General features: G+C 41.1%; 1 protein-coding gene across 1 annotated transcript; it reads right to left on the reverse strand.

Moving 5' to 3' along the window:
* Positions 1-340: 340 nt before the first annotated feature.
* LOC135526781 (DNA-directed RNA polymerase II subunit RPB7) lies at positions 341-7,721 on the reverse strand. The gene is made up of 8 exons (XM_064955438.1): positions 7,561-7,721; positions 4,673-4,782; positions 4,272-4,431; positions 3,015-3,065; positions 2,852-2,917; positions 2,652-2,723; positions 917-950; positions 341-645 (listed from the first exon to the last, which is right to left on the reverse strand). The coding sequence occupies exons 1-8, from the start codon at positions 7,570-7,572 to the stop codon at positions 632-634; spliced, it is 519 nt and encodes a 172-aa protein (XP_064811510.1). The 5' UTR covers positions 7,573-7,721; the 3' UTR covers positions 341-631.
* Positions 7,722-12,766: the final 5,045 nt, after the last annotated feature.

Genomic DNA, 12,766 nt, shown 5'->3' on the forward strand with positions numbered 1-12,766 from the left:
ATGAATTTGTATCGGAACTCGTCAGACTCCGTCTGCATATTTTCCGCCATTTTCTTCAAAAACTGAAAACGCAGTGAAGCCTCAACCATTTGATGTAGAATTGCATTATGGGCCCAAAAATCAATGTATACAAAGTGGGGACGATTTTGCGTTACAACAATAAAATGTAATGTATTTTTCGAAGTTGGTTTCAAAGAATTTCCAGTGACTGAATGTGATGGATAGGTCTGTATCCCATTTGTTATTTGTGTGTATTTTAAAAAGCACAACACATACGAAATGAAGCAGACCTCAATGCAAAACATATTTTGCAAAATATTCAATGAAGACAAGGTCAACATTACCAAAAAAATAAACATTTATTTCAGTTCAAGTTGTAGAAATACAATATACAACAGCAACTGGAAGGGTAACTCAGACGATACAGCAACATAACCACCTGCTTATCAACAGGCTGTGTGTGGTTTCAATAGTATGTATTCATACGGTGTCCCCATTTAGTACAGGATTTGTAGCAATACCACATTATCAACCTAGAAAAATATTTGTACTGACAGTACTGTATTGTCGAGGCATTTACATAAAATATGAGGGATGTATGTTGATACATCAGCATAGCACTGCAGGGACATCAGCTGACAAGACCTGAGAAGAGAAAGAGAGAAAAAAAATGATTTGCAGATCAATTCAATCTTCTTCTTTTTTTTAATTAACAGTGCATGTCAGAGGAAAAACCAAGCCATGAGGTCAAACAAATTGTTCGTAGAGGTCCGAGACAGGATTCTGTCGAGGCACCGAGCTGGGGAAGGGTACCAAAAAATGAAAGTGGCCTCTTTCATTCATAAATGGAAGAACTTTGTAACCACCAAGACTCTTCCTAAAAAAAAGAAGACTAATAAAAGTGAAAACAACATACCCAGGTAATCGTCCATGAGGGATCCAATAGCAAACTGAAAAAGAGGAAAGCAAATATTCAATATTGCAACGTACAGGGCTCTTTACGGGGATGAGACTATGGAAATATTTCATACTTTAGATAGTGTGCGGTGGCTTGCAATCTGTGAGGATTTACTGGGCCTTCAGAAAGTATTCAGACACCTTGACTTTTTCACATTTTGTTACGTTACAGCCTTATTCTAGGATTGATTACATTGATGAGGGGGAAAAAACAAATCTACGCACAATACCTCATAATGGTGAAGCAAAAACAGTTTTTTTTAGAACTTTTGCTAATTTATAAATACATTTGAGAAAAAAAACAGGATATCACATTCAAATAAATTATTCAGACCCTTTACTCAGTACTTTATTGAAGCACCTTCAGCAGCCTTGAGTCTTCTTGGGTATGATGCTAAAAGCTTGGGAAACCTGTATTTGTGGAGTTTCTCCCGTTCTTCTCTGCAGATCCTCTCAAGCTCTGTCAGGTTGGATGGGAAGTGTTGCTGCAACAGCTATTTACAGGTGTCTCCAAAGATGTTCGATCGGGTTCAAGTCCGGGCTCTGGCTGGGCCAATCAAGGACATTCAGAGATTTGTCCCAAAGCCACCCATGCATTGTCTTAGCTGTGTGCTTAGGGTCGTTGTTCTGGAGCAGGTTTTCATCAAGGATCTCTGTACTTTGCTTCGTTCATCTTTCCTTTGATCCTGACTAGTCTCCCAATCTCCTGAAAAACATCTCCACAACGTGATGCTGCCACCACTATGCTTCACTGTAGGGATGGTGCCAGGTTTCCTCCAGACGTGACGCTTGGCATTCAGGCCAATCTTGGTTTCATCAGACCAGGGAATCTTGTTTCGCATGGTCCGAGAGTCCTTCATGTGCCTTTTGGCAAACTCCAAGCGTGCTGTCATGTGTCTTTTACTTAGACGTGGCTTCCGTCTGGCCACTCTACCATAAAGGCCTGACTGGTGGAGTGCTGCAGAGATGGTTGTCCTTCTGGAAGTTTCTCCCATCTCCACAGAGGAACTCTAGAGCTCTGTCAGAGTGAGCATCGGGTTCTTGGTCACCTCCCTGACCAAGGCACTTCTCCCCCCGATTGCTCCGTTTGACCGGGTGCTCAGCTCTAGGAAGAGTCTTGGTGGTTACAAACTTCTTCCATTTATGAATGAAAGAGGCCACTTTCATTTTTTGGTACCCTTCCCCAGCTCGGTGCCTCGACAGAATCCTGTCTCGGAGCTCTACGAACAATTTGTTTGACCTCATGGCTTGGTTTTTCCTCTGACATGCACTGTCAACTGTGGGACCTTATATAGACTGGTGTGTGCCTTTCCAAAACATGTCCAATCAATTGTATTTACCAGATGTGGACTCCAATCAAGTTGTCGAAACTTTTCAAGGATGATCATTGAAAACAAGATGCTTCCGAGCTCAATTTTGAGTCTCATAGGGCAAAGGGTCTGAATACCTCTGTTTTTTTTATTTTTTTTTATAAATTAGTTAACATTTCTAAAAACCTGTTTTCGCTTTGTTATTGTAGGGTATTGTGTGTAGATTGCTGATTTTTTTTTAAATGTATTTAATCCATTTTAGAATAAGGCAATGTAACGTAACAAAATGTAGAAAAGGTCAAGGGGTCTGAATACTTTCTGAATCCATTGTATAGGTCTGTCAGGTAGCATCCTTAGTTGATGGGGATTTGACAGCATACTCACAATGTCGTTTTTATCCACTCTTGTTCCCACGATCTTTAACCGAATCTCATCATCCTGTTGGATTACAATGTCCTAATGTGGAGAAGACAGAATCCTTAATAAGAAGACATGTATCCAAGAGTTGTGTTTACTAAATATTCAGTTAGTAAAATGACAACCAAGCCACCACTATTTAGTAAAGAACAAGTTTTAGATCTCACCTCATCAGTGGTCTTATAACAGGGAGGATTTGAGTTGGGGTCAAACTCCATCTCTGAGGGAATGGACTGCAGAAACAGTAAGTAAACCACATTGACATGTATTAAAGAGTTCCTGAATAAAACCATTCAACAACTAAAAGGAGACATTTCCATGTGGACCTACGTGACGAGAGATGAAACAGGACATGGGGCCGATCTCTGTGAACAGTCCAACCTGAAAAGAACAGGACATCTTAAATTATTTTAAATTTCACCATGAACACAATGATCTATTATTGTCAAACCTTACTTCAGATGGTAATGAGATTTAAAGAAGATTTGTCAAAAGTAGTGCACTACCCTATTGACTCTGGTCAAAAGTAGTGCACTACCCTATTGACTCTGGTCAAAAGTAGCGCACTACCCTATTGACTCTGGTCAAAAGTAGCGCACTACCCTATTGACTCTGGTCAAAAGTAGCGCACTACCCTATTGACTCTGGTCAAAAGTAGCGCACTACCCTATTGACTCTGGTCAAAAGTAGCGCACTACCCTATTGACTCTGGTCAAAAGTAGCGCACTACCCTATTGACTCTGGTCAAAAGTAGCGCACTACCCTATTGAGTCTGGTCAAAAGTAGTGCACTACCCTATTGAGTCTGGTCAAAAGTAGTGCACTACCCTATTGACTCTGGTCAAAAGTAGTGCACTACCCTATTGACTCTGGTCAAAAGTAGTGCACTATAAAGGGAATAGGGTGTTATTGTTCCACACAGTCTGAAGAGCTAACCCTTTTTGCATAATGCTACTGATAGTTAAACTGTCCCATTGTTTCAGACTGCTCCACTTCAAATATCAACTTATGGACACTCAAGACAATCTATCCCCCATCCTTTTCGTCATGGCAGACGCCCAGAAATATGTCTACATCTCAGTCATAGACTATCTTCAAACGTCCCAGGTCACTGAGTCACTCAGGTGACTGTCAGCACTCCATGTTTTCAGGGCAACCTCTCAGATTGTTTTCATATACAATATTTATTATTTTATTTTTTACATTTGTACATACGGTAATCTTTTGTACCTAGAACAATGAATTTGGCCCACGGATTATTTTATTTGGCCCCCAAAAAATAATTAATTGTTGGGGATAAAAGACTATAAAAACCAGGAAATTAGCTCTGATTTAAATTTTGGAAATATATTCCAAAGTATTCCCATGCATACTAGAGAGATATGTGATTGTATAGAAATGGTAGCAATGTTTGAAATAATGTTTTAGTCAAATATTATATCTGTTTGGGCTTCAATACGGTCAATTTGCAGGCAACAAATTATTTGTAATATTTTTTTAAATCGTCCAGTGGCTGAATCTCGTTGATGACCCCTGACATAGGGAATAGATTTCCATTTGGGAGGGAACCCTTGTGTTGTTTCCTTACTTTGTTGACCTGGGTAACCACGGCATCGACCACCTCGCCTTTGAATGGACGGAAGACAATAGCCTTGTACTTGACGGGGTAAAGCACAAATCCCCTGCCTGGTTGGATGACACCTGCACCAATGTTGTCAATGGTGGTCACCGCAATGACGAATCCATATCTGAAACAGAGAATAACTGAGTCAATAACTGAACAAGCATATCAACTTGTTACTGGTCAAAACAACCTACCCAGTGTTGTGGAAGTGTGCACACTGTAAAGACAATTTGTGGTCTCTTGTCTACATTGAAATGTAGCCTGGAGTCCAAACTGAATATGACTTTGTTTCACTACACTGAGCAATACTGAGTGTGGGTTCCAGGTTAATGAAAGGGAAGCTGCCCTGGTTCAATACTACTCACTTCCCTGTGCATGTTCCCTCCACTTCTGTGAAGAGCTTTTGTTTCACAGTGTTCAGGAGATTGGGACCAAAGTACCGAGGGTGGAGCAGGATCTCATGCTCCAGGGAAATCTGTGAATGATATATATATATAAAGTACCAGTCAAAAGTTTATAAATACACCTATTCATTTAATAGTTCTTTATTTTTACTATTTTATACATTGTAGAATAATAGTGAAGACATCAAAACTATGAAATAGCACATATGGAATCATGTAGTAACCAAGTAAGTGTTACACAAACCAAAATATATTTTTGATTTTAGATTCTTCAAAGTAGCCACCCTTTGCCTTGATGACAGCTTTGCACACTCTCGGCATTCTCTCAACAAGCTTCACGTGGAATGCTTTTCCAACAGTCTTGAAGGAGTTCCCACATATGCTGAGCACTTTTGGGCTGCTTTCTCTTCACTCTGCGGTCCAACTCATCCCAAACGATCTCAACTGTGTTGAGGTCGGGTGATTGTGGTGGCCAGGTCATCTGATGCAGCACTCAATCACTCTGCTTCTTGGTCAAATAGACCTTACACAACCTGGAGGTGTGTGTTGGGTCATTGTCCTGATAAATAACAAATGATAGTCCCACTAAGTTCAAACCAGATGGGATGGCGTATAACTGCAGAATGCTGTGGTAATCAGCTGGTTGTGTGCCTTGAATTCTAAATAAATCACTGACAGTTTCACCAGCAAAGCACCCCCACACCATCACACCTCCTCCTCCATGCTTCACAGTGGGAACCACACATGCAGAGATCATCCATTCACCTTCTCTGTGTCTCACAGAGACACAGAGGTTGGAACCAAAAATCTCTAATTTGGACTCATCAGACCAAAGGACAGATTTCCACTGGTCTAATATTCATTGCTTGTGTTTCTTGGCCCAAGCAAGTCTCTTCTTCTTATTGGTGTCCAGCAATTCGACCATGAAGGCCTGATTCACGCAGTCTCCTCTTAACAGTTTATATTGAGATGTTTCTGTTACTTGAACTCTGTGAAGCATTTAACTCTAATGAATTTATCCTCTGCAGCAGATGTAACTCTGGGTCTTCCTTTTCTGTGGCGGTCCTCATGAGAACTCGTTTCATCATAGCGCTTGATGGTTTTTGCGACTGCACTTGAAGAAACTTCCAAAGTTATTGACATTTTTACTGTTTGACTGACCTTCATTTCTTGAAGCAATGATGGACTGTTGTTTCTCTTTGCTTATTTGAGCTGTTCTTGCCATAATATGGACTTGGTCTTTTACCAAATAGGACTATCTTCTGTATACCACCCCTACCTTATCACAATACAACTGATTGGCTCTAACGCATTAAGGAAAAAATTCCACAAATTAAATTTTAACAAGGCACACCTGTTAATTGAAATGCATTCCATGTGACTACCTCATGAAGCTGGTTGAGAGAATGTCAAGAGTGTGCAAAGCTGTCATCAAGGAAAAGGGTGGTTACTTTGAAGAATCAACAAAAAAAATATATATTTTAATTGGTTTAACACTGATTTGGTTACTACATGATTCCATATGTGTTATTTCATAGTTTTGATGTCTTCACTATATTCGACAATGTGTAAAGTAGTCAAAATAAAGAAAAAACCCTTGAATGAGTTTGTGTCCAAACTTGACAGGTACTGTATATTTAGTTAGTGTACAGTTTGTTTTTACAGTGGGTAACTTAGTTCTGAACAAGTCATACTGTTTATGACTGAGAATGACAGCAGTTACTTTCATTGAGTCTAAGGGTGTTTTCACATATAGTCCTCTTTAAAGTGAACTCTGAGGTTAAAAAAAAAGCTAAAGAACTCCGGTATCTTTGCATTCACACTGCATTTACATTTACATTTACACTGCCCTTGCATTTGAATAAGGACTCAACTCTTTTGCCAGTTCACTTCACATATTTTGTGGACAGAGTCCCCTTTGCTTTCACATTGCTATGTTAAGAAAGGAACCAAAATCTTTTTCCAACATTCACTCTGGGTTTTTACAAAGTGCAGGACAAGCCTTTCAATCAATGTGTTATCCGACTGCTACTATTAGATATCATTCTAATCGGAAGATACTGTTAACATGTACATTTGATGGCTAACAAAATAAATAGTAGAATAATAACTGCAGAATAAGTAATAATGTAATTGAAAATTGTACACCCAAGGTAGGCTGCTTGCCCCTTTAAAAACGAGAATATATTTTGTAACCACTGTTGCGATTATCACCAAATATATTGTCTTCTCACACTATTAGAATAGCGTATGAAGCTCTCAGCCTATTGATCACATATTGCAAAAAAAAATAAAAATTTAACTACACATTTTCCCTGCACTTCATCTCTCTTTTGTGACTCCAGTGTGAGGAATCATGGCAGGGGTGAACGGTGTTGTTGAAGTAGTTTAGTGTGTGTTGCGGGAACAATGACAAGCTAACATTGGGGAGCTTTAAATTCACATTATCCTAAAAACGGGAACCGATCCGCGTAATTCAAGCGAACCGAACTCAGATCACCTCTCGAGATAGCCTCAATTCGGTTCGCTTCGGGGGGGCTCTTTGGAGGGGTCCGAGTTCCTTTGGTGTGTATCACACAGCACAAACAAAAACACCTGGAGTTCACAAACATTGGCTGAAAGGGTGCATGTGTGAAAACACCCTAAAGTAACATGTAGCTTTCTTAAACTATCATCGCCAGACATGTATCAAACAGTTAAATATGCTATTATGGTACGTTTAGGTTTTCATTTTGGTAATAGTTAACAGAGCAGTTAGCTAGCCAACCGGCTAACAAAGCTAGCACTAGCGATAGCATAGTTAGCCATGGGTGTTATCGTCACAAGATCATACAAATCGTACATCTTACATGATAAAACATGATTTCCCGTTGACGCCTACTTGATTGTAGCCTTCTGTTTAATTTATCAGCAAGTAATGGTTATCTTTTCTAAATTATTATTTAAGTCCAGCGGCACATCACAGGAAGACGGTAATGTTTGACTTCCGGAAAAAGTTTTACTTCCGGAGCATTAGATTCACAGCTTTTTGGTCCAATTATGATTCAAGACAAGGATTCGTGGGCTTAAAAATAAAAAAATATTTCATTTTAAGAACAAGAATGAAGTTGAAATGTCTTTGGTTTTAAAAAGAAGCAACAGATGACATAAGACAAAAATGCATCCGACATGACACTGACAGGCCATCAGACTTTTCCCATATAGACAACACATACCTTGATTCACTGAGTGTCAGTCAGCCAAAGCAAAAATAATTGATCAAAAACAGAACTTCAAGATTCATTCAATATTGACACTTCCATTGAGAAGCAAAAAAGTTACAGAAAATAACTCAAGTAGAAAATATGTATACACCAATAAATTCAAATATATACAGCAAAATGCTGAGTGTAACAACATAATTATGAAATGAGCGGTTGATTGTAAGCAATCAATGCAATGTAAGCGCTTGTGATAGGCAGCATACTGAGGACCAGTGGAAGTATATGCCAAAACAATTATCTAAGACTAATATGGGAATATGTCCCAAATGGCACCCATGCTATTCCCTACATAGTACACTATTTTCTCAGTTTAAAAAATAATGCACTATATATGGAGTATGGTGCGATTTGGGATGCACCCAATGGGTCATCACCGTTAGCATCATCTACCACAGTGGTTGACATTGTCATTGGAAAGGGATTGGGAGTATTGAGATGTTCTGTCCCTTAAAGAAAACTTCCTGTAGCTGAGTCTGTTAACTCCTCTGGCTCAGTCACCACAGAACCAGTCTGGTTCACCACCAGCCCAACACCTGTTAACTCCTCTGGCTCTCTCTCTCTGCCACCACAGAACCAGTCTGGTTCACCACCAGCTCAACACCTGCAGTGTGCGTGAAATAATTCTCTGACCAGTTGGAGGTTCCTGTGACCACACAATACAAGATACAAGTTAGTGCATTGATATGGCAGGTCAACATTTATGTGTACATCAGAATGCAAAGTGATGTTTATATTGTAAAAAAAAAAAAACAGCAGACAGTTTTGAAGCAGAATCAAATCCATAAAAACTGACATTTTGTCCAATGAGTAGTGATTGTGAAGTATATAGACGACTCGGTCTGTCACCATGTACTTGGCATGGTTCACTCGAGAAAATGATCTTCTTCTGCTCTGCTGTTGACGGCAAATCAAACAGATTCTGTAGGACACATCATGGAAACAGTAAGGTATTTCCGGGAAGAAAATTGTGTGCTTCAACGGTCTACACATATATTTATGGTTTAAAAAATGCGGAGAAATGGAAACAGCAAACGTACCAAATTGATGTTGCAACCCAGGGGAGGTCTGTTGAGGAGAGTCAGGGCCTGTGGAAAGAGGAACAGAGTGTGACCAGCAGCTCACTAGTAGGATGACCTCTACCCCTCTAGAACACGCTGCTGCCCGTATGGCTGAGTCAATCGCAGGCCAGAACCTAATACAGAAATGGACTTGATTGGTTAGATGTTTAAAACATATACACAACATACATCCAATAATTGTCCTCATGAAAAAAATATGATACACTATTACATATATTTAGAGAATCATTGAGGAGCGAATCATAACTTTCACTTAAGTTCAATTTTCACTCAGACGTTGATATCAATAGGATTCACTCGAGTACTGACAGTCACCTGAATGGCTCAGTGAACTGGGACAGTGGAATATAGTCCATGACTGAGATGGAGACATATTTATGGGCGTCTGCGATGACAGAGAGCATGGTGGATAGGTCATCTGAGCGTCCATATACTGATATCTGGGGTGGAGCGCGCTGAAACAATAGGAAAGTTTAACTATCAGTAGCATTATGCAAAATACGAGTGGAAGGCGTTAAATAGTCAAAGACACCATTTCCTCCCATAGGGCTCTGGTCCAAAGTAGTGCACTATGTAGGGAATGGGGTGCCAATTGGGACACAGAAAGCTAGAAGATCCAACTCACAGAAAGATGTACTTGTGCAGGGAGGGGGCAAAGTATCGTGCAGGCCACAAGGGGGGGGGGGGGGGGGGTAAAGGAACCATTTTTCTGAGCACCAATGTTCCAGTACACCCCGAATATCCTTAACGCATCCTGTGCCAGGCAAGCTGCAGTCCTCCATGGAACCTCCCACGTCCTTCTCCTGAGATGAACAATCAATCCACCAATCAATGCATTGGAAGATATAGGATAAGGAGATGCAGCTTCTATACAGCCTGGACTCCAACTGACATGCTGTTTTCATCAGTTCCTACATGGCTCATCTTTTATACAGGCTGGACTCCAACTGACATGCTGTTTTCATCAGTTCCTACATGGCTCATCTTTTATACAGGCTGGACTCCAACTGACATGCTGTTTTCATCGGTTCAGATGATGTTTTCTATAAAAACAAAATGACCCAGAGAGGAGGGTATTTTATATCAGTACTTTAGGAAATACCTGTGTGAGGGACCGCCCAGTCCATGTTGGCACTGCCCAGGTAGAGGTGTTTCTCTGATCCACGACCCACAGCTTGGTGTGGATTATACCTCCCGCCACTGACTGGAGATCCACCTCCCGTAACTCTGCACCTGAACACGGAAAGGAAGTTAGGTTAGAAAGGTTAGAAACACACAACAAGCAATCTTAAAACATATGTTTGAATGATATAGTATTTCAACACTGGCGTTTACATTTAGGTCACTTAGCAGACACCCTTATTCAGAGCGAATACAGTCATTATATTCAACTAAGGTAGGACAGACAACCACATATCACAGTCATTATATTCAACTAAGGTAGGACAGACAACCACATATCACAGTCATTATATTCAACTAAGGTAGGACAGACAACCACATATCACAGTCATTATATTCAACTAAGGTAGGACAGACAACCACATATCAATCATTATATTCAACTAAGGTAGAATAGACAACCACATATCACAGTCATTATATTCAACTAAGGTAGAATAGACAACCACATATCACAGTCATTATATTCAACTAAGGTAGAATAGACAACCACATATCACAGTCATTATATTCAACTAAGGTAGAATAGACAACCACATATCACAGTCATTATATTCAACTAAGGTAGGACAGACAACCACATATCACAGTCATTATATTCAACTAAGGTAGGACAGACAACCACATATCACAGTCATTATATTCAACTAAGGTAGGACAGACAACCACATATCACAGTCATTATATTCAACTAAGGTAGGACAGACAACCACATATCACAGTCATTATATTCAACTAAGGTAGAATAGACAACCACATATTACAGTCATTATATTCAACTAAGGTAGGACAGACAACCACATATCAGTCATTTGCAAGTCATTTACAGAGTATGCATGCATAACCTGAAAAACAAATCCCATGAGAAGGCCATTCAGTCATGAGTGAACAGGGAGTACAGGAAGGGCCTGAGCACATGTAACTGATGTGAAATGGCTAGCTAGTTAGCGGTGGTGCGCGCTAATAGCGTTTCAATCGGTGACATCACTTGCTCTGGGACCTTGAAGTAGTTGTTCCCCTTGCTCTGCAAAGGCCGCAGCTTTTGTGGTGTGATGGGTAACGATGCTTTGTGGGTGTCAGTTGTTGATGTGTGCAGAGGGTTCCTGGTTCGGGCGAGGGGACAGAAGCTATACTGTTGCACACGCACCCCTGAGGGGCCCCTGTGTTGAGGATCAGCGTGGTGGATGTGTTGTTACCTAACCTTAACACCCGGGGGCGGCCTGTCAGGTAGTCCAGGATCTAGTTGCAGAGGGAGGTGTTGAGTCCCATGGTCCTTAGCTTTCTGATGAGCTTTGAGGGCACTATGGTGTTGAACACTGAGCTGTAGTCTATGAATAGCATACTCACAAATGTGTTCCTTTTGTCCAGGTGTGAAATAGAGATTGCATCATCTATGGATCTGATGGGGCGGTATGCAAATTAGAGTGGGTCTAGTGTTTCTGGGATAATTGTGTTGACCAGCCTTTCAAAGCACTTCATGACTACAGACGTGAGTGCTTCGGGTCGATAGTAATTTAGGCAGGTTACCTTAGTGTTCTTTGGAACAGGGACTATGGTGGTCTGCTTGGAAGATATTGGTATTACAGACTCAGGCAGGGAGAGGGTGAAAATATCAGTGAAGACACTTGCCAGTTGGTCAGCACATGCTCGGAGTACACGTCCTAGTAATCCGTCTGGCCCTGTGGCCTTGTGAATGTTGACTTGTTTAAAGGTCTTACTCACATCGGCTGCGGAGAGCTTGATCACATAGTCGTCCGGGAACAGCTGAGGCTCTCATCCATGTTTCAGTGTTACCTGCCTCGAAGCGAGCATAGAAGTAATTTAGCTCGTCTGGTAGGCCCGTGTCACTGGGCAGCTCTCGCCTGTGTTTCCCTTTGTAGTCTGTAATATTTTTCAAGCCCTGCCACATCCGACAAGCCCCGTATTGACGCTTTGCCTGTTTGGTGGTTCGTCAGAGGGCATAGTGGGATTTCCTATAAGCTTCCAGGTTAGAGTTCCGCTCCTTGAAAGCGGCAGCTCTACCTTTTAGCTCAGTGAGGATGTTGCCAGTAATCCATGGCTTCTGGTTGGGGTATATACGTACAGTCACTGTGGGGACGACGTCATCGATGCACTTATTGATGAAGCCAGTGACTGTTCTGCCTGCGGCTATGGAATCCTGACCTGTTCACCGGATGTGCTTCCTGTCCCAGACCTGCTGTTTTCAACTTTCTAGAGACAGCAGGAGCGGTAGAGATGCTCTTAATGATCGGCTATGAAAAGCCGAATTACATTTACTCCTGAGGTGCTGACTTGCTGCACTCTCGACAACTACTGTGATTATTTTTATTTTACCATGCAGGTCATTTATGAACATTTGAACATCTTGGCGATGTTCTGTTATAATCTCCACCCGGCACAGCCAGAAGAGGACTGGCCACCCCTCATAGCCTGGTTCCTCTCTAGGTTTCTTCCTAGGTTTTGTCCTTTCTAGGGAGTTTTTCCTAGCCACCGTGCTTCTACACCTGCATTGCTTGCTGTTTGGGGTTTTA

This window comes from Oncorhynchus masou, chromosome 32 (genome assembly GCF_036934945.1).
Source record: "Oncorhynchus masou masou isolate Uvic2021 chromosome 32, UVic_Omas_1.1, whole genome shotgun sequence".
Lineage (NCBI taxonomy): Eukaryota > Metazoa > Chordata > Actinopteri > Salmoniformes > Salmonidae > Oncorhynchus > Oncorhynchus masou.